This window comes from Garra rufa, chromosome 2 (assembly GCF_049309525.1).
Source record: "Garra rufa chromosome 2, GarRuf1.0, whole genome shotgun sequence".
Classification (NCBI taxonomy): Eukaryota; Metazoa; Chordata; class Actinopteri; order Cypriniformes; family Cyprinidae; genus Garra; species Garra rufa.
The window spans coordinates 4,112,069-4,134,568 of NC_133362.1; the positions used below are offsets into that span (position 1 = coordinate 4,112,069).

The window sequence follows — 22,500 nt, forward strand, 5'->3', positions numbered from 1 at the left end:
CAAAAATGCAGAAAAAACAATAATGTTATTACAATATAAAATAATGGTTTTTATTTGAATATACTTTAAAATAGAATTTATTCTTGTGATGCAAAGCTGAATTTTCATCAGCTGTTCCTCCAGTCTTCAGTGTCACATGATCCTTCAGAAATCATTCTAATATACTGATTTATTATTAGAATGATCAATGTTGCAAATATTTTTCTTTTTTTAACTTGTGATAGTTTTTTTCAGGATTCTTTGATGAATACCAAGTTACAAAGAACAGCATTCAGTGCATTTATTCGTCTTTGCTATCACTTTTTATCAATTTAACACATCCTTGGTAAATAAAAGTATTAATTTTTTTCAAAAAATAGAAAGAATAAAATGTACTGACCCCAAACTTTTGAACAGTAGTGTATATTGTTAGAAAACCTTTTTATTTTAAATAAATGCTGTTGCTTTTAACTTTTTATTGATCAAAGAATGCCAAAAAAATATTAAGCAACACAACTGTTTCCAACATTGATAATACTAATAATAAATCAGCATATTAGAATGATTTCTGAAGGATCATGTGACACTGAAGACTGGAGTAATGATGCTGAAAGTTCAGCTTTGATCACAGAAATAAATTTAATTTTTAATGTATATTAAAATAGAAGAATGCTATTTAACATTGTAATAATATTGTATTTTTTTCAGTATTTTTTTATCAAATAAACACAGCCTTGATGCGCATTAAAAACTCATTTAAAATACATGAAAAACCTTACTGATCCCAATATTTGAGCGGGAGTGTGTGTATGTGTATATATATATATATATATATATAAATAATTTATATTATTTATTACTGCTTATTTTTAAAATGAACATATACAGATGGAAGATAAGATTTTATAAATTATTACTTATAATAATAATATGTATTACCTAATAATTATTATTACTTATAATACATGAGAGAAACATTAGTAATAATAAATTGTAAAAAATAAATTTAAAATGATTATTATTCACATAAATGCTATATCAAGACATTATTTATAAAATATTATAAAATTATACATAATTACACAGACAGATAGATAGACAGACAGATGATTGGTAGATAGACAGATAACACATCTCAGTATAATATATAGCTTGACTGTCCAAACCAAACAAGCCCAGTACACCGAATTTACTGAAATAAAGAGCTCCAGCATATTTGTCCGTCTATAGACAGCACTAGATAGATAGCACACTAGGTGTTCTGAGTGAGGGAGTGAGGCTCATGAATGCGGCAGAAACACAGAGAGAGAAAGCGCCTCATCTCTCACACACCGTCAAAGCCGCTTTATCTACAAACACACACCTGTAACAGAACAACACACACTCGTATAACACACACACAGACATGAACGCGCTCTACAAACATAGATCTCGCACCTGGAATTGTTGCTTTTGTCAGGATTCGCTCGGCGCCCCTTTAATTCCAAGATGTCCACTGTGGATGTGACACTGCGCATGCGCACACGCGCCGACGCGTCGGTAGAAATGACGTCACTGCCAAGGCGGCGGTTTTCAGAGGGGCGTGGCTTTCATTCCTAACGACAAAACAAACCAACCCTCAGCAAATAATATTCACATCATCAATTCGCTGTTTAGTCTTCATTATTTGCTATTTTGAACATTATAATCAAGCCTAGTCTTAATGTTGTTTTAATCATTAATATAAACATAACATAAAATACTAATAAAAATAACTATAGTGTTCTATGTTATGTACGAAAGCTTATTTTGACCTCATTCTGACTTTTTTCTCACAATTCAGACTTTTTGAGAATTGCGAGATGTAAACGCAGGGCTGTGAGGAAATAAGTCAAACTTATCGAATAAGCCGAATGGTTTGTATATTTTTTGATTTTCAATTAAAAAAAAGTAAAAAAAAATCGTGAACGCAAAATTGAAGAAAATGAATAAATTAAATAATCTCTCCTCTTCTTTCTAATCGAATTTTTTTTATTGTTGTTTTTTTTTTTTTTTTTTTTTTTCCAGGGTCTTTGTATATTGTTGACATATCTATTAGTGTTATAATCTGTTTTAAGATGTAAATATGTGTATTTACCTTTATGTATGTAATTAATCAATTAAATACATTATCAATTCGCTGTTTAGTCTTCATTATGTGCTGTTTTGGACATTATAACCAAGCCTAGTATTAATGTTGTTTTAATAATTAATATAAACATAACATAAAATACAAATAAAAAGCTATTTATAGTGTTTATGTTATGTACGGAAGCTTCTTTTCATCTCATTCTGACTTCTTTCTCACAATTTTTACTTTTTTGACTCAGAACTGTTAGAAAATAAGTCGAATGGTATGTTATTCTTCGAATAAACAAAAAAACTAAATATTTTAAAGCTGGACGTTTTGAAATGAATGTGAACATAAAACATCGCTGATATTTTAGTCAGTTCTGATTGGACGGTGACCAGCAGGCGGCGGTGCGCGCGCGCGGCGTTCACTGACCAGAGCGCGCAGCGCAGAAGAAGACGAGTGTGACGCGATCTGATCGCGACTCCGCGGCGTGTGATGGTCTGAAGGACAGGAGTGTGGATTTACATCAATGTGTGACTGAATAAACATAAACATCACGGTACGTGACCGCATTAGCTTCTGTCTGCTAGAGAGATCGATCTGTGAAATATGATTGTTCATATCAGAGCTAAACTAGTGATCAGTGATCGATCAGATATCAGCCTGCAGTCAGCTCATGTCGTTCATTTTAGTGCTGTCAAACGATTAATCGCATTAAACGTTTTGTTTACTTATGTGTGTGTACTGTGTACATTTATTATGTATATTATAAATACACACAGTATATATTTTGAAAATGTTTACATGTACACTAAGAATTTTTTTTTCTGCTTGGCATTGATTTGATCCAAAACACAGAAAAATCAGTAATATTGTGAAATATTTTTACTATTTATAATAAATGTGTTTTAAGTGAATATCTATTAAACGTCAATTTATTTCTGTGATCAAAGCTGAATTTTCAGAATCATTCTAAATTATCTAATATGCTGATTTGCTGCTCAAGAAACATTTCTGATTGCTAAAATTGTAAAAATATATATATAATTTATATATTCATTGAAGAATCCTGAGAAAAAAATAAAAAAAATAATATATATATATATATATATATATATATATGAAAATAAATTATAGATATGAATACTTTTATTAAGCAAGGATGCTTTAATTTGATCAAAAGCGATAAAGACATTTATAATGTTACAAAAGATCTTCTGAATTTGTTAATGTACTAAAGAAACCTGAAAAAATCTACTCAGCTGTTTTCAACATAATAATAATAAAAATATGTTTTGAGCAGCAAATCAGAAAACTAGAATGATTTCTGAAGGATCATGTGACTGGACTAATGAGGCTAAAATTCAGCTTTGAAATAAATTTTTCAATAGTACTGAAATATTTCAGTTTTACAGTTTTTGCTGTATTTTAGATCAAATAAATGCAGGCTTGTTGAGCAGAAGAGACTTAAAAAAAACAATAAAAATCCAACTGTTCAAAAATGTATAGTGTAAACAAAAGCTTATATTTGGATGCGATTAATTGTAATTTATAGTTTAGTTGTTCTCTTGAGTGTTTTATTTGTGTTCAGATGAGCGTCGGTCTGCTGTCGTGTGCGCTGCGCTCTCTGTCTCTGGGCTCTCGGACTGCCTCATCTCAGGTCAGATCTGATCTTCATCATCCTCTTCCTCAACTCTTCATCACCGGACACAACCTCACCTGATTGTTTATTCCGTATGATCAGATCGCAGGTCTCCCGGCCGCTTCCGGTGTTTGGGCTGCTCTGAGCGGATGTCGCGGCTTCACGACGAGCTCCTGTGACCTGCAGAACCGGAGCCTGTGGAAACAGACGGACAAATACACCATACGACCCATCGGCATGAAGAAGACCGGAGGAAGAGATTACACCGGTCAGACACTCATTCAGATCATCTGTGTGTCTTAAACAAATAGTTCAGACTATACTGAGAATGTGCTGATGATCCTCAGGGCATCCAAGATGTAGATAAGATAAAAGATGAAACAAATTCCTCATTAAGATGTTTTTAACTCAAACACCTTGAGTCCATAATCTATAATAACGCTTCCTCCAGTGAAAAAGTGGACTGGTCTGAATCAGGAGAGAAATCTGCACAAACCAAAACAGCTCTAAATCTTAACATTTGTCTTGTCAAGATGTTAACTGATGGACCGGAGTGGGTTATTGTGGATTATTGTGATGTTTTTATCAGCTGTTTGGACTCTCATTCTGACGGCACCCATTCACTCCAGAGGATACACTGGTGAGACAGTGATGGAATGCTGCATTTCTCCTAATATGATGAAGAAACAAGCTCATCCTCATCTTGGATGATCTGCGTGTGAATACATTTAAATGTGCAGTGAATGGGTGCCGTCAGAATGAGAGTCCAAACAGCTGATAAAAAACATCACAATAATCCACAATAACCCACTCCAGTCCATCAGTTAACATCTTGAGAAGACAAAAGCTGAAAGAAATCTATCATTAAGATGTTTTTAACTAAAATAGACAAGTCCATAATCCATAAAAGAGTCCATCTCCTGTTGTCTCTCACACCAAAATCCAGCCACATGTTTGTTTAGAGCTGCTTCAGTGCTTGATCTGTGCAGATTTCTCTCCTGATTCAGACCAGTCCACTTTTTCACTGGAGGAAGCGTTATTATGGATTACGGACTCAAGGTGTTTGAGTTAAAAATGTCTTAATGATGGATTAAGAAGTTAACTGATGGACTGGATTGTTGAGATGTTTTTATCAGTTGTTTGGACTCTCATTCTGACGGCACCCATTCACTCCAGAGTAGTCTTATGTCAGAGCAATAATCTTCTAGCATGAGTGAGTGGTTGTGGTGTTTGTTCTCAGGTAGGATCATCACACACAGGATCGGCGGCGGACACAAGCAGCGTTATCGTATGGTGGACTTCCAGCGGCTGCGTTATGAACCCGGTAAAGAGGACCAGCCCTTGGTGGAGAAGGTTGTAGAAGTGAGATACGATCCCTGCAGGTCAGTGAGGTTCCTCAAGGTCAGCTGATGTCCGGATGCGCTCCTCATGACGCGTCTTGTTCTCCTTCAGGTCGGCCGATATCGCTCTGGTGGCGGGCGGGAGCCGTAAGCGCTGGATCATCGCCACAGAGAACATGGAGGCCGGAGATCTGATCAAGACGTCCAGCGTTATCGGCCGCATGGCCGTTCTGGCCAAAGAGGGAGACTCTCATCCGGTGGGCGCTCTTCCCGTCGGAACGCTGATCAATAATCTGGAGCTGTATCCCGGGAAAGGAGCGCAGTACATCCGCGCCGCAGGTACCGACACAAAGCTGACGGGAACACCTGAATCTGATCTGAGTCTGTCAGGAGTCATCAATGCGTTCTGTCCGCAGGCACGTGTGGAGTGTTGCTGCGCAAAGTAAACGGCACCGCCATCGTCCAGCTTCCATCCAAACACCAGATTCAGGTCAGATACACTCACTGTTCAACATATCAATTCGCAAGATTTTACAAATCCTGGAAGTCTGTTTTTAAGAGTCTTTTGAAACAGAGAGATGTTCTTTTTCCTGGACATACTAGTTTATGTTATCACATTGGACTGAAATGTTCTGACTTTACTCTCACAGGGTTGAACCACTTTGCAAAACAAAAATCATTATAATTTTTTGTACTTTTCCCCCCCATCTTGTTACACTCAAAAATGACCAACCTTCATAAAATTGCTTTTGGATCAAAGAAGGGGTTAAGCATAAATACAATAAGTGTAATACTGCTTTAAATTGTTGTTGTTTTTCCAAAAAACATGACAAAGCTTTCTGTGTAATTTGACTACATTTTTGTTTTTCTGAGCATTTCATACATTTTTCTCTAATTTACAGAAGACACTCACTAAAATGACATTCAGTGTCAGTCTTGTCTTGCATATTTACAAGAATCAATTTATGACATATTAAAAGAACTAAAAATACTAATTAGTTGTAATTCTACATTTGTAAAATTTGCCACTGTTCCAGGTTTTGCCCATTTTGTCAGTAAGAATTGTTTTACTCATTTAAAACACAGTAAAATGAAATATGCTCCCTTATTCTTTTATATATTTTAATATGCACAAGTCAGAATAAACACGCTGTTTGAATTTTTATGTAAATATTGTTCCACTGAATGACAATGTAACATTGTTTCAACCAAATTTTGACATTTTATTCTCCAAAAACTTATTTGAAATCTTAAGTTTAAACACTTTACTTACATATAAAGTGCTTTCTATGAACATAAAATCACTTTTGTAAATTTCTTTTGACGTGGAAGGACATAATTTACAAACCAACAGCAAATTAAAGTTTAATCTATTAAATATAATCTACAAAAAATGTAAATGCCATTAAAGGAGTAGATCACTTCCAGAACAAAAATGTACAGATAATGTACTCACCCCCTTGTCATCCAAGATGTTCATGTCTTTCTTCTTCAGTCGTAAAGAAATAGTTTTTTGAGGAAAACATTTCAGGAGTGTTCTCCATATAGTGGACTTCTATGGTGCCCTGAGTTTGAACTTCCAAAATACAGTTTAAATGCAGCTTCAAAGGACTCTAAACGATCCCAGCCGAGGAAGAAGAGTCTTATCTAGCGAAACGATTGGTTGTGTTCTAAAAAAATTACAATTTATATACTTTTTAAATTCAAATGCTCCTCTTGTCTAGCTCTGCCTGAATTTTTTTTTCTGGTTCAAGACAGTTAGGGTATGTCTACAAACTCCCATCTCATTTTCTCCTCCAACTTCCGAATCATCCTACATCACTGTTTTACCTTTTTTTGTAAAGGGTGTTTGATCTTCTTTGCACGTTTATTTTGTAAACACTGGGTCTGTTCTTCTGCAGCGATGGAGGACGATTTTGAAGTTGGGGAAGAAAATGAGATGGGAGTTTTTAGACATACCCTAACTGTCTTGAACCGGAGTGCATCACAGAACTAGACAAGACCAGCATTCAAGGTTAAAAAGTAAATAAATTGTAATTTTTTTTAGAAAATAACCAATCGCTTCACTAGATAAGACTCTTCTTCCTCGGCTGGGATCGTTTAGAGTCCTTTGAAGCTGCATTTAAACTGCATTTTGGAAGTTCAAACTCAGGGCACCATAGAAGTCCACTATATGGAGAACATTCCTGAAATGTTTTCCTCAAAAAACTAATTTCTATAGGAGTGAAAAAAGAAAAACAAGGGGGTGAGTACATTATCTGCAAATGTTTGTTCTGGAAGTGAACATCTCCTTGAAGTGTTTTGAAGCTTGACTGTGTTCCTGTGGTCAGGTGTTGGAGACGTGTATGGTGACGGTCGGCAGAGTGTCTAACATCGACCACAACAAGCGCATCATCGGTAAAGCGGGCCGAAACCGCTGGCTGGGCATCCGACCGTCGAGTGGCCTGTGGCAGAGGAAGGGCGGCTGGGCGGGACGCAAGATCAAACCGCTGCCCCCCATGAAGAGCTTCATCAACCTGCCGTCTGTAGCCGCCAAAACATGAGTCTGTGAATGATTCTATCACTGCAATAAAACTAACCCTCAGCTCAACACACGCCTGGGTCAATCACACATTCACTCGCCACTGGATAAAAACGCTTTATTAAACACATCTGCGTGTGAAAGCATGGAAAGAAGCAGCGCTATAAAATGCCATTACATACTCCAAATGTAAAACATGCAAAGGTACAACATTTAAAAATCACATCATTTAAAAATGAGTTTTTGTGCAAAGGTGCTGCAGTCGTGTGGAGTACACAGAGATACGTGACACACGTGACCAGATACTAGAGTTCATCACGGAACACACCAACCTTCATGTAAACGCATCCGCACAACCGCACACACCGACAAATAGAGTTCATAGTGGTTCTTAGAGTCAGAGTTCAACCAAAAATCAGCATTCTGTCATCATTTACTCAAAAGCAAACCTGTTTGACTTCATTACTCATGTGAACATAAAAGAAGATATCTTCTCAAGAATGTCATATGAGTTTAAAGGGGTCATCGGATGCCAAACTCACTTTTCCATGTTGTTTGAACATTAATGTGTTGTCAGTTTGTGAACACAACCACCCTACAATGATACCAGTGGGATTCTTTAATCTTTAAAAATAATATTCCCTTTTTAAAATCAGCTCATTCTCAGCTTCTTGTGGGTGTGACGACAAGTTAAAAAATTAACAATTTATATACTTTTTAAATTCAAATGCTCCTCTTGTCTAGCTCTGCCTGAACTTTTTTCCGGTTCAAGACAGTTAGGGTATGTCTCAAAACTCTCATCTCATTTTCTCCTCCAACTTCATAATCGTCCTCCATCGCTGTTTTACCTTTTTTGTAAAGGGTGTTTGATCTTCTTTGCACGTTCACTTTGTAAACACTGGGTCTGTTCTTCTGCAGCGATGGAGGATGATTTTGAAGTTGGAGGAGAAAATGAGATGAGAGTTTTTAGACATACCCTAACTGTCTTGAACTGGAAAAAAACAGTTTAGCAGAGCAAAACAAGATTTTTTTTAGAAAATAACCAATCGTTTCACTAGATAAGACTCTTCTTCCTCGGCTGGGATCGTTTAGAGTCCTTTGAAGCTGCATTTAAACTGCATTTTGGAAGTTCAAACTCAGGGCACCATAGAAGTCCACTATATGGAGAACACTCTTGAAATTTTTCCTCAAAAAAACTAATTCTTTACGACTGAAGAAAGGAAGACATGAACATCTTGGATGACGAGGGGTGAGTACATGATCTGTAAATGTTTGTTCTGGAAGTGAACTTCTCCTTTAAGAGTAAACGCTGACAGAAAGCTGATTTTCGGTCTGGTTAAATCAAAGTGCTGTAGCTGGAGCAGCCGGTTGATGTGCTCATCCGTTCAGAACTCATCTTACTGTAGTAAAAGTGCAAATACTGCGTGTGAATCTGGTGCTGATGAAGCAGCTTTCAGACACTGGAATCTGTTTTTTGGCATTTGAAGTGGTCATTTTGGAAGTAAAAACAAAGGGTACAACACTGAATAAGGACGGAATCTAACCCTCTGAATACATTCATCAGCATATATGACACAATGAACAATCACAACAAAAACACATGAGAAGCACCGTTAAACACACTCAGATCCAATCTGTCCAACAATAAAACAAGCTCAACACAAACACTGGTTCATGATCAAGCTGTTTCCTCCCAAACACTGAGGATTCACAGATCAGCTACTGAAATATTATTCATGCTGTTGTGTGACTGGAACTGAGTAAAGCACTGAAGAAAAGGGTTAAGTTGTAGATTTAAAACTAAAATCCATAACAGACTAATAACAGATGCTCAATCTCCCATGATGCACTGAGTTTGATCATTGTTCCTGCAGGGTTTCTGCAGGTCTTATAAAGGAGATGTTTCCACAAACTGAGGCTTCGAAAGCTCTTACATCAGAGCAGAAACTTACATACATGAAGGTATCTTTCCCAACCCCAATACTTCTGTATTTCTGTTCTAGTTCAAATATCTAAAGATTTTAAATCAAGATACAGTTACTTGAAAAGAAAAATGAATTAAAGTAAGTCTTGTTTTATGAGGAACTGATCAAAATGAAGAACACACGGCAAAAATGCTTTTCTAACTTGTTTCCAACCAAAATATCTCACATTTCTTAAATCAAGAAGGATTTAATTGTAGACAAGTAAAAATGGTCTTGTTTTCAGAAAAAAAACAAGTCAAAATGAAGTGAGTTTTTGCTTAGAACTGCCAATGGGGTAAGAAAAATAATCTTATTTCAAGCAGAAAACTAGATTATTTTTCTAACCCCATTGGCAGATTATTTTGCCTAAAAATATACATTTTTACAATATAAATCATGGAACATGATCTTAACATCCTAATGACTTTTGGCATAAAACAAAAATGGATAATTTTGACCCATACAATGTATTTTTGACTATTGCTACAAATATATCCATGTTACTTAAGACTGGTTTTGTGCTCCAGGGTCACAGATATCTGTCAGTGAGGAATGAAAACTTGTTTGCCTTTAAATAAAGTTGATCTTTTTTGAGCCTGTTGGCGGATATTTCCTCGTTTTATTTAAACTCACTTCATTTTGATCAGTTTGTCATAAAAGACTTCTTATTTAATTTTATTTTGCATCTACTGTAAATGTGTCTGGATTTTTAAAAAAAACATTAAAACTGAAAAACAAAACACAAATACTGATGAAAAACAGTGCTGTTGCAGTAAAGTGTATTTTAGTATTTTCTGTAAAATCAATTAAAAAGTAATTAGAGATATGCAGCAGTAGCCAACCATACATTGTATGAGTCAAAATTATAGATTTTTCTTTTATGCCAAAAATCATTAGGATATTAAGATCATGTTCTATGAAGATATCTTGTTAATTTCCTACCGTAAATATATCAAAACTTCATTTTTGATTAATAATATGCATTGCTATGAACCTTGGACAACTTTAAAGGCATTTTTCTCAATATTTAGATTTTTTGCATCCTCAGATTCCAGATTTTCAAATAGTTGTATCTCAGCTAAATATCAAAACTTAATTTTTTAATAGTAATATACATTGCTGAGAACTTCATCTGGACAACTTTAAAGGCATTTTTCTCAATATTTAGATTTTTGCACCCTCAGATCCATATTCTCAACCAAATATTGCCTATCCTAACAAACCATACATCAATGGAAAGCTTATTTATTCAGATTTCAGATTTTGGAAAATTGACACTTAATGTCTGGTTTTGTGGTCCAGGGTCACCTATTGTGTTCCCTTCCATGTATTCCTTACATTTTATGTATTTGGTTCAACTGAGCTTCATCAAACCTGCAGAAACCCTGCATTAATGAGACCAATCGCTTCACTGCCATCAGGAAGAGCCGAACCAGAGTGAATCTGTCAGTGGAAACACAAGCTGTGAGAGACACTCATTAAATATGGCTTATCAAAATGAAACGTGTGTATTGACTGTAATGAACATGTGTTTGTCCTGAATGATGGATCAACATTGACACACAGGTCATGGAGGTATCAGTAAAGATGTGTGTGAAATACCCTGCTTCTGTCCAGAGTTCATCTTCTGCACTGTGTGCTTCGAAAGGTTCAGATTGACTGCGGAACGACAAAATACCACAAACAGCGTTTACATTTAGGGTAAAAAAATCTATTTAAATTCACAGCAAAACGCCTCACACGGCCCGTCGACACACGCGTGTTCAGTATCCGTCCCATCATGCACCTGACCGCATTCTACACAGGATTTCACAGAAATTATAAAGTAGCAAAATCAACAGAAAGTGCTTGGCGTTTGCCATCCGTCGCGACCTAAAAATATATCCGACCGACGACAGCCGTCTTCATACAAAATATGAGCTGTTCTGTTTATAGAGTGTAAAAAACTGAAAACGCACGCGACCATATAAACCAACCGCAGACAGTTTCCATGGGAAACTCGTCACTGGACGTCCCACGGCGGCTCTTCTCCTTCAGGACACACTTGTATCATCTAGACGTGACGTCACACGGGTTTGCTGTAGCCGAACACACCCACCGGGAAGTGCTTGACGTGAGTCGGCCACTGGGCGGCCAGCTGGAAAAACTTCACGTCGTTCCACTCGACTCCATCGATAGAGACTGAAACACAGACACACACTCAATCTGAAACAATGTAGCCAACGACTCACTCCATTGTCATCCAAGATGTTCATGTCTGTCTTTCTTCAGTCGAAAAGAAATTATGTTTTTTGAGGAAAACTTTTCAGAATTTCTCTCCAAATGGTTTGAACTTATAAAATGCAGTTTAAATGCAGTTTCAAAGGACTCTAAACGATCCCAGCCGAGGAAGAAGAGTCTTATCTAGCAAAACGATCAGTTATTTTTTAAACAAATTGATCATTTTTATACTTTTTAACCTCAAATGCTGGTCTAGCTCTGATGCACATGCGTGCTCTGGTTCAAGACAGTTAGGGGATGTCTAAAAACTACCATCTCATTTTCAACGTCAAAATCGTCCTACATCGCTGTTTTCTCTTTTTTTGAAAAGGGTGTTTCTTTGCACGTTCACTTTGTAAACACTGGGTCTGTTCTTCTGCAGCGATGGAGGACCATTTTGAAGTTGGAGGAGAAAATGAGATGAGAGTTTTTAGACATACCCTAACTGTCTTGAACCGGAAAAAACTGTTCAGGCAGAGAAAAACAAGTCGAGCATTTGAGGTTAAAAAGTATATAAATTGTCATTTTGTTTAAAAAATAACTGTTAGTTTCACTAGATATGACCCTAGACTGGGATCGTTTAGAGCTCTTTGAAGCTGAAGTTCAAACTCGGGGCACCATAGAAGTCCACTATATGGAGAACACTCCTGAAATGTTTTCCTCAAAAAACATAATTTCTTTTCGACTGAAAAAGAAAGACATGAACATCTTGGATGACAAGGGGGTGAGTACATTATCTGTACATTTTTGTTCTAGAAGTGAACTTCTCCGTTAATGAAAGCAGTTCAAATACAGTGTTTGTCAATGATGTTTCAGTGTGAAGCAGTGAGTCTGGACCGGTGTGAATGCGTCACCTCTGAGCATCGTGTGCTGATGTTTGGCCGTACAGATGAGCCGGCTGATCCCGTCGATCACCTGACTCTTAGAATCCACGTCTTTCTCCTTCGGCTTCTTACTGAGAAAAATCACTAAAAGACAAGGGAAAACACAATGACATCTGCAGCACCATCGCTGTGTGGAAGCAGATTTAGTAGAAAAACATGACCCTGCTGCTGTGTTGCGTGTGCTGGTGGAAAAGCACCTTTCTTGTTCTTCTCTTTGGTGACGACGGTCATGGCCATGCTGTGAGGACTGGTGTCGCCGCCGCTGGGCAAACGGCTGACCTGCAGCGAGCGGAAGTTGCTCTTCAGCGTGTTCTTCAGACCCACGTCACGCTTCTCACCCTCACGCTTCTTCTCTCCGCTCTGCCACGTCCAGTAGTCCACCTGAAGACCCATCAGCTCCCCACCTGTGCACGGAGAACTACACACACACACGGAAACATGCCTCACTCACATCGTCACACACTATTTTGTACCTCAGGCATATCTGTAGCAATAGACAACGATACATTGTATGGGTCAAAAGTATCAATTTTTCTTTTATGCCAAAAATCATTAGGATATTAAGATCATGTTCCATGAAAACATTTTGTAAATTTCCAACCGTAAATATAGCGAAACTTAATTTTTGATTAGTAATATGCATTGCTAAGAACTTCATTTGGACAACTTTAAATGTGATTTCCCAATATTTCGATTTTTTGCATCCTCAGATTGCAGATTTTCAGATATTGTATCTCGGCCAAATATTGTTCTATCCTAACAAACCATGCATCAATGCAAAGCTTATTTATTCAGATTTCAGATTCTGTATGAATCTCAAATGTAATAAAATGACCCTTATGACTGGTGTTGTGGTCCAGGGTCACAAATGATTATTTAAGCACATTTAAACTGACTGCATTACAGTAAGAGATTTTGGGGTTTAAATGTAAAAAGTATCAGTGCCAGAAACAGACTGAAAAAGAGTAATTTTTACTGTATTTTCTGGAAAAGAAATTGAAAAATGTTAATCACTTTATTAAAATAAGATGGACAAAATGCATTATTTTTTATTTAGTACTGACCTGAATATTTAGCATAAAAGATGTTTACATATAGTCCACAAGAGAAAATAATAGTTGAAAAAGTTTAAAAGTTTACATCCCCTTGATTCTTAATACTGTATTGTTCTCTGAATGATCCACAGCTGTTTTTTTGTTTAGTGATAGTTGTTCATGAGTCCCTTGTTTGTCCTGAACAGTTAAACTGCCTTCTGTTCTTCAGAAAAATCCAGAAAAATTGGTTTTCCAGCATTTTTGTGTATTTGAACCCTTTCCAACAATGACTGTATGATTTTGAGATGCATCTTTTCACACTGAGGACAACTGAGGGACTCATATGCAACTATTACAGAAGGTTCAAACACTCACTGATGCTCCAGAAGGAAAAAACATGCATTAAGAGCCGGGGGTGAAAACTTTTTTGAATTTGAAGAATCAGAGTAAATTTAACTTATTTTGTCTTCTGAAAGGAAGTACTAAATTAAAAAATAAATAAATAGATATTTAGGCAAAATAAGAAAAATATCCACATCTACATTCTGTTCATAAGTTTTCACCCCCGGCTCTTAATGCGTGTTTTGTTTCCTTCTGGAGCATCAGTGAGTGTTTGAACCTTCTGTAATAGTTGCATATTTGAGTGTGCTTTGACCATGTTCTGTGTGCTTGATGTTAATTGCGTTATATGTCGCAGCACATTTTAAATGATGATTTATTTTCTGTTGTTTTACTGGTGTGATGATGTCATACCCCACTCCAGTGAAAACCGCACAGGCTGAGGGCGACGGAGGCGGAGTCACACACATCTCCTTCCCGTAGGGCGTGGCCGACTGTGGCATAGGCGAGGAAACCACGCCCACATTCCCACCCATGGCATCATCAGAATCCACTGAGAACAGAGAGACACCGCATTAACACACTCTCTCTCTCTCTCTCTCTCTCACACACAGGTCCTCTAAGAGTCAGCATGTGCTCTTTTACCGTCAGCAGAATACTTCAGAAAAAAATGTTTGCACAGATGAACCCTGCGAGTGTTTGATGACCTACATCTGCGGAGCTGATGCACTGCTGCGGGCGCTAAATGAACACGGGACCGTAAAAGCCTCGTGCTGTAAAATCTATTTATGTGAGCGAGAGAAAGAGAGCGTAAAGCTCGCAGACGTGACCTCATTTCCTGAGCACCAGAAACCTGCGCAAAGACACCATCAAACACCTGAACTCATCACTGCAGCTCTGAACTCACCTGATGTGGACAGACTGTGTTCAACGATCCCCACCTTCACCACCTGAACCACACAAGAGCAACATTAATCACTGTCATTTATTATAAGTGCAATACTGCTGTAACTGTTGTCAAAAACAAATCAAAAAGTTTTCCGTTTAATTTAATTGCATTTGTCTTTTTGTTTTTCTGAGCAATAAATAAATATTCATTTTTTCCTCATTTACAGAAGACACTCACTAAAATGTCATTCAGTGTCCATCTTTTCAGGCATATTTACAACAAAAATCTATTTATGACATAAACTAAAAATACTAATTAGTTGTAATTCTACATTTTAAAAATTGTGCCACTATCCTAGGTATTGTTCATTTGTCAGTAAGAAATGTTTTACTCATTTAAAACACAATCAAATGTAATATGCTCCCTTATTCTTTTATTTATTTTAATATGCACAAGTCAGAATAAGCATGCAACCAACTTTTGAAACCTAAAAAGTAGACACTTTACTTACATTTAATGCACATTCTATGGACATAAAATCACTTTTGTAAATTATTTTTGACATGGACATCTTGACGTCTTTGACCCATATGTATATCTGTATTTAGCATTTCAGACACTGCAGGTGAACAGGGTTATAAATAACTAATAGTTATCACCTTACCCAGTTAATTGATTACTTTGACAATTGCAAACTTTTTTCCTATTACAAGTTTTTTAAAATATTAGGTTTAAATATGCAAATGAGCCATTATTAAATGCAATACGCGCTAATTTGCATACATTTCTAGCGAAAAAATCTAGATGAATCAATTTCAAGATTCTTGTTTAATTGTTTTGACATATTAGAGGGGATTCTTATTTTGTCACTCCATAATTCAAAAAATACTTAGAACGGACAGAAAACAATATATGTTTTACAGTTTTTTTGGGAATAAAATGTTGTATATAATCAAGCTAATTCTATCTGAACAAATCCCTCTGTAAAAACCTTCAGGATATAGACAGGAACACAAATGTAAAGTGTGGTGTGTGTAAGTGCTGCTGAAGTGGAGATTTATGGCTCAGAGTAGGAGAAACAACTCATGGCCTTTAAAAATCTGTATTGTAATTGAAATCTATTGACACAAATAGATAAAGTGCCAAAAAAGGAAGACTTAAAAGTGTCTTTAAGATGTTTTCTTACCACTAGTTTGAAAAAACACTATGAAAAAGGTGCATGAAAGAACAGTGTGTTTGCTTGCAGAGTCTCTCCTTAAAGTGGCAGCTCATCCAAACCTGATCATTGTGTCTTCATTTATAGCGTTCATAAGCGTATGACTGTTTTTGCTCATATAATGAAAGTCAATTGGGTCCAATGTTGTTTGGTTCCCAACATTGTTCAAAGTATTTTCTTTTACAGAAGAAAGCAAGTCACAGAGGCAAATGATAAATGATAATGTTTGAATGAACTAATCCATTAAATCTTCCATCAGCACTAGAATCAGTGGATCTGGAGTCTCACCCCGATAAATGGCACAAATTTTTGGCACGAATCTTCATCCGGACTGCAGAGAGAGAGAGAGAGAGAGAGAGAGAGAGAGAGAGAGAGAGAGAGAGAGAGAGAGAGAGAGAGAGAGAGAGAGAGAGAGAGAGAGAGAGAGAGAGAGAGAGAGAGAGAGAGAGAGAGGAGGTTAGAGCGGCAGACAGACAGCTTCATGAACACAGACACTGAAGGACACTGAGACAGATCCAGACGTCTGAGCAGAGGAACACATCACCATGAGATGAACCTGTGATCATCTGTGAATGAGTCTCTGACACTGAGGATCATCATCTACAGTCTGACAATCTCATGATCTTAACAGAGTGAGTGTGTTCATATCTGTCAGATCCATGAGAGCAGAACGAGAGTCACACAGATCCGCAGATCTTCAGGCGGCGATGTGTGTTTGAGACTCATATGACACGCATGAGCTCTGAGTGATGATAGGGAAGGTCATGTGACTGCAGGTGGACAGCCAATCACATGAAGAGATGGAACAGTAGAGGTCAGAGGTCAGATACCTGATGTACAAATCAAAATACAAACTTCTCTTCCTTGGAATGCAGACAAAAGGTGAGAAGAAAACCAGGTGTTATTACTATGAATAACTAGATTAAACGGTTGGTCAAGACAAGCTTTAAGTTGGCTTCAGAAAGCTGGACCTGAACGTTTCAAGAAGTTTAAAATACTTTAAAAAGTTTTAAGTTTGAGGGTTTTCAGTCTGAAATAGTTTGAAAGTTTGAATATTCTGAAGGCAATAAAGTCTGTCAGAGATAGATAGATGCTTCTAGCATGATTAACAAGTTAATAGCATGTTGCTAACATGATTAGCATGTTGCTAGCATGTTTTTTAACATGATTAACAAGACACTAGCATGTTGATAGCATGATTAGCAAATTGTTAACATGTTGCTAGTATGTTTCTTGCATGATTAGCAGGTTGCTAGAATGTTTCTAACATGTTACTAGCATGTTTTTAACATGATTAGCAAGTTGCTAACATTATTCTGGCATGAATACCATGTTGTTAGTATGTTTCTAGCATGATTAGCATGTTACAAGCATGTTGTTAACATGATTTACAAGCTACTAGCATGTAGCTAGCATGATTAATTGGTTGCTAACATGTTTATAACTTGTTTCTAGCATGATTAGCAAGTTGCTAGCATGATTCTGGGATGAATAGCATGTTAGTAGCATGTTTCTAGCATGATTAGCATGTTACAAACATGTTAACATGATTAAAAAATTACTATCATGTTTCTAGCATGATTAGCATGTTTCTAGTATTATTATGTTACTAGCATATTATTACCATGATTCTAGCATTATAAGCATGTTACTAGCATGACTAGCATGTTACTAGCATGTTGTTAGCATGATTAGCAAGCTACTATCATGTTGCTAACATGATTAACAAGTTGCTAACATGTTTCTAGCATGATTAACAAGTTACTAGCTAATTGTTAGCACGATTCTAGCATGATTAGCATGTTACTAGCATAATGTTAGCATGATTCTAGTATGATTAGCATGTTGTTAGCATGTTGTTAGCATGATAAGCAAATTGCTAGCATGCTGTTAGCATGATTAGCATGTTGTTAGCATGATAAGCAAATTGCTAGCATGTTTCTAGCATGATTAACATGTTACTAGCTAATTGTTAGCATGATTCTAGCATGATTAGCATGTTACTAGCATAATGTTAGCATGATTCTAGCATGATTAGCATGTTACTAGCATAATGTTAGCATGATTCTAGCATGATTAGCATGTTACTAGCATAATGTTAGCATGATTCTAGTATGATTAGCATGTTACTAGCATAATGTTAGCATGATTCTAGCATGATTAGCATGTTACTAGCATAATGTTAGCATGATTCTAGCATGATTAGCATGTTACTAGCATAATGTTAGCATGATTAGCATGTTACTAGCATAATGTTAAAACAAAATATATTTATAAAAAAATGTTTAGTATCATATTTCCTCCATCAGGCTTTTATGGGTCATATAGTCTAACAGTGAGAGAATATGGAGGATAATAAAGCTCAGTTTCATTCAGAGCAAAAATATGAATGTGCTGCAGATGCTGATATTGATGTGCTGAAATTCAGATGCCTGTAATGTAAATCAATGACATCTTCATAACAGTAGAGCAGATACTGACATAAAACAATGTGAGTGTTCATATCTCCAATAATATGTCTTCGTAAAATGAGATTGAAATGATCCAAACATAAAATACAGTGCAATCCAATGATGATTGAGAGATGAACAAATAAACCTTCCTCAAAAGATGATGTTTAGAGGCTTGAGAAGATCATTCTGAGAAACAGTGAAAGTAAAGCTTCTGGAAACAAACGTTCCTCAAAAGATCCTGATGATCAGATTTGAGACTAAAAATTATTCATGGAGAATCAAGTAAAGCTACAGTGCCTTGCAAAAGTATTCATACCCCTTCTTTTCTTCACATTTTGTTTTGTTGCAGCATGATGTTAAACTGCTTTAAATTAGTTTTCCCCCACATCAATCTACACTCCATACACCATAATAATGACAAAGCACAAACCAGATTTGCACATTTTACAAATGTATTAAAAATCAAACACTGAAATAAGTAGATTGCATAAGTATTCATCCCCTTAACTCAGTCCATAGTTGAAGCAGCTTTACAGCCTCAAGTGTTTTTGGGTCTGATGTGAGCATCTTTGCACATCTGCATTTGGCAATTATCTGCCATTCTTTGCCTCACCTTTTCTCCTCTCCATCTCTGTCAGCTTGGACATTTTCTAGAGTCCTAGTTGTTCCAGTCGTCTTCCATTATGGAGAATGCTTCTGTCAACCTTCAATGCAGCAGATTTGTTTCTGAACTCTTCTCTAGATCATCGCCTTAACGCAAGTCTGTCACTGAGCTCTACAGGCAGTTATCTTGGTTTTTGCTCTGATCTGCATTTTCAGCTGTTAGACCTTTTCTGAGAGGTGTGTGTCTTTCTAAATCAGACTCATTCAAATGAATTTGCCACAGTTTAACTCCACTCCAAGTGTAGGAACATCTAGAAGCAATATGAATGCTCCTGAGATAAATCTCCAGTGTCCCAGAAAAGAGTATGAATACTTATGCAACAGGATCTTTTCAGTTTTTTATTTCTAATAAATTTGCACAAATGTTAAAAACCTATTTTTTGCTTTGCCATTATGGAGTAGGGAGTGTAGATTGATGTGGAGAAAAACTAATTTAAAGCAGTTTAACATAAGGCAGCAACATAACATGTGAAAAAAATGAAGGGGTATGAATACTTTCGCAAGGCACTAGATATCTGATGCTACTTCTGTTTGAACACACAAACACACACATGTACCTCTTCTGTCTGTAGGTGAGCATGGCTTCAGAGATGGGAAACTGATGAGACACATTGGCTCCAGCCAGATACTGGATGATCCGTCCAGAGACATCAACAGTGTCTGTGGAGACAAACAGCAGTTAACATCACACACCCACCGCAGTTTGATCTCAATATGAACATCAGAGCGTCTGGTGTCAATGAGCACAGCAGATGTCAGGATGTCACATTTTCATTTTTGGGTGAACTATTCCTTTAACAAACACATCCAAGCGGATCATTTACGCTTGATTACGGTCACACACTCGTGGGTCAGTACCTGCGCTGGGAGGCTCTGACCGGCAGAACAGCTCCCTCCAGGACGGGTCCATGAACATACTGCTGAACTTACTGTCGAATGACGACACGTACTTGGCCAGAGGATGAGAACCTGTGAGACAGACACAGATAGCGTGTTAAAACTCACTGGATGCATGATCGAGCAGCTTTACGAGCTCACGGACTCACCGATGGGGATGAGGAGGAAGCGGATGTAGCTCAGCCAATCCGGCGTCTTATTGGCCAGCTGCTCCACGAAGAAGCGCAGCACTGTGCTGAGATAACTCTGATCGCCCGCCACTGCCACCTTCACTGTGGGCGGAGTCTGAGCGTTACAGTTACAGCTGTGGGAGGAGCCACAGGACACACTCAACCAGCTATAATCACCACAACTATAACTAAACTGAAAACATAACTGTAGCTGTAATAAATAGCCGCAAGCAGCTGTAAGTCATTTAAGGGGAGACGCTGCAGGCAAAAACACACTTTTTTCATGCACCTGTCAGGTTTTAGGCTTTTTGTTTTTTTCAAGTGTTTTTTCACGACTATTAGAAAAAAACATCCAAAAGACACTGTTAGGCCGTGTTCACACTTGGCGTCTTTTTTCAAACTGCCAGCGTCTGTTTTACATTCTAATCCTATGGAGTAAACCGTCTTTTCAAAAAAGCCCTAGCGCTTTTTTTAAACGCCACCGCCGGCGTCTTTTTTTGCAGGTCAGAGCGTCTTTTTAAATTGAAAAAATTTGAACTTTTTTTAAGAAAACGCCCTACGTCAAGCGCTTTTTTGACAGCTGACCAATGACAAGCGAGTAGCGGGACCTATCGTTTCCATAACAACAAAAACAACAAGAAAAAAATGGAGAAGTTGCCGGTAGATAAACTAGTTTCGGAGCACAAGGAGTTGTATGATACAACTCTATCGTAATATACATCACAAAGAGGCTCTTTCTCGACATTTCTTCACCACACAGCACTACGCTACTGTTGCAGCTGTTGTTATAGCAACAGAAGACGCACTCCGCTGCTTTTTGTAACAGAACGCTGCAAGCTTTTTTTTTTACTAAAAAAACGCCCTGGTCAACTTTCTCTTGTCAAAAAAGACGCCAAGTGTGAACGCGGCCTTAAGTGTTTCTTTTATAGCACATCTATTTGTGTCAATAGATTTCAAATACAATGCATATTTTTAAAGGCTGTTTTCATAAAATTAGATTTTCTCCTACACTGAGTCATAAATCTCCACTTCAGTTGCACTTACACACACCACACTTTACATTTAATCCTGTCTATATCCTGAAGGATATTTCAGTAGATAATGGCTCATTTGCATATTTAAATCTAACATTTTAGAAAACTTTTTTTTTGCAATTATCAATCAACTGGGTAATGTGATAACTAGTAGTTCATTTTTTTTACCCTATTCACCCGCAGTGTCTTGCCTTAAGCACATATTAAAAGGCATTATTTAGCACGCCTGTAACCACCTAAATCATTGATTTAAAAAAGCATTTTTTGGCAGAATCAGGTAATTTACCATAGAAATGTTATGTTTTGTAACGTTTATGACTGTTATAGCACCAGCTGTGGTTCGATCTCCTTAAACCTTTCCATGCTTGTTTAGAATCACCTCTCGCATGTGCTCACCAGGTTTCATGAAGTTTTGAGTTTTCCTTTAGGCTTTATAGGATTTTGGGTACATTTGGACAGGCCTCTTTTCTAAACGACCCCGTTATAGCTTCCCGAAGGGTAAATTTCAACCTTTTTTGGTAACGCTTTACAATAAGGTTCATTAGTTAGTGCATTAACTGACATGAACTAGCCATGAGCAATACATTTGTTACTGTATTTACTAATCTTTAGCAACATTAGTTAATGAAAATACAGTTGTTCATTGTTTGTTCATGTTAGTTCACGCTGCATTAACTAATGTTAACAAGATTTTAATGATGCATTCGTAAATGTTGAAATTAACATTAACAAAGATTAATAGATGCTGTGTAAGTGCAGTTCATTATTAGTTCATGTTAAGTAATGTGGTTAACTAATGTTAACTAAAGAACCTTATTGTAAAGTGTTACCCTTTTTTTGATAATTATTGGCCTAGAGAGTGCAGAGAATTGTCCTCCAGTGGTCTTAGTTCACAAAGGTAGTTTTTTTATATTTTCTCAATCATTTAACAAACGATTCGATTGACAGCAGTGGTTCTAGAGGCAAGGTTGTCTGGAATGAGGAGTTCTGTCACATGAAATAAATATTGTGTGTATGTGTGATAAAAACATGCAACGTACACATCGTTTACGTCCTTGAAAAACACGATTTCGCCCCGCAGAGGTTGATTTCTATTAAATTTCTCTCGAACAGAGGCCCACCAA

The 22,500-nt window shown here is 36.9% G+C and overlaps 2 protein-coding genes and 1 pseudogene across 2 annotated transcripts in view; 1 reads left to right on the top strand and 2 right to left on the bottom strand.

Moving 5' to 3' along the window:
• LOC141325807 (kinesin light chain 1-like) overlaps positions 1–1,480 on the bottom strand; it is a 26,819-nt pseudogene extending 25,339 nt beyond the window's left edge.
• A 1,030-nt stretch (positions 1,481–2,510) lies between these two features.
• mrpl2 (mitochondrial ribosomal protein L2) lies at positions 2,511–7,643 on the top strand. Its single transcript, XM_073833635.1, has 7 exons — positions 2,511–2,630; positions 3,663–3,731; positions 3,816–3,981; positions 4,954–5,095; positions 5,166–5,392; positions 5,470–5,543; positions 7,384–7,643. The coding sequence occupies exons 2-7, from the start codon at positions 3,663–3,665 to the stop codon at positions 7,594–7,596; spliced, it is 891 nt and encodes a 296-aa protein (XP_073689736.1). The 5' UTR covers positions 2,511–2,630; the 3' UTR covers positions 7,597–7,643.
• Positions 7,644–7,678: 35 nt separating this feature from the next.
• Positions 7,679–22,500, bottom strand: part of LOC141325808 (phosphofurin acidic cluster sorting protein 1) — a 46,492-nt gene continuing 31,670 nt past the window's right edge. Inside the window, exons 10-18 of the mRNA XM_073834539.1 lie at positions 20,322–20,476; positions 20,134–20,244; positions 19,833–19,935; positions 16,448–16,490; positions 14,962–15,004; positions 14,469–14,607; positions 12,879–13,099; positions 12,652–12,765; positions 7,679–11,719 (exon numbers count right to left, since the gene is read on the bottom strand). Coding sequence (XP_073690640.1) covers positions 11,604–11,719; positions 12,652–12,765; positions 12,879–13,099; positions 14,469–14,607; positions 14,962–15,004; positions 16,448–16,490; positions 19,833–19,935; positions 20,134–20,244; positions 20,322–20,476 — 1,045 coding nt within the window. The 3' untranslated portion in view covers positions 7,679–11,603. The remainder of the gene's footprint in view (positions 11,720–12,651; positions 12,766–12,878; positions 13,100–14,468; positions 14,608–14,961; positions 15,005–16,447; positions 16,491–19,832; positions 19,936–20,133; positions 20,245–20,321; positions 20,477–22,500) is intronic.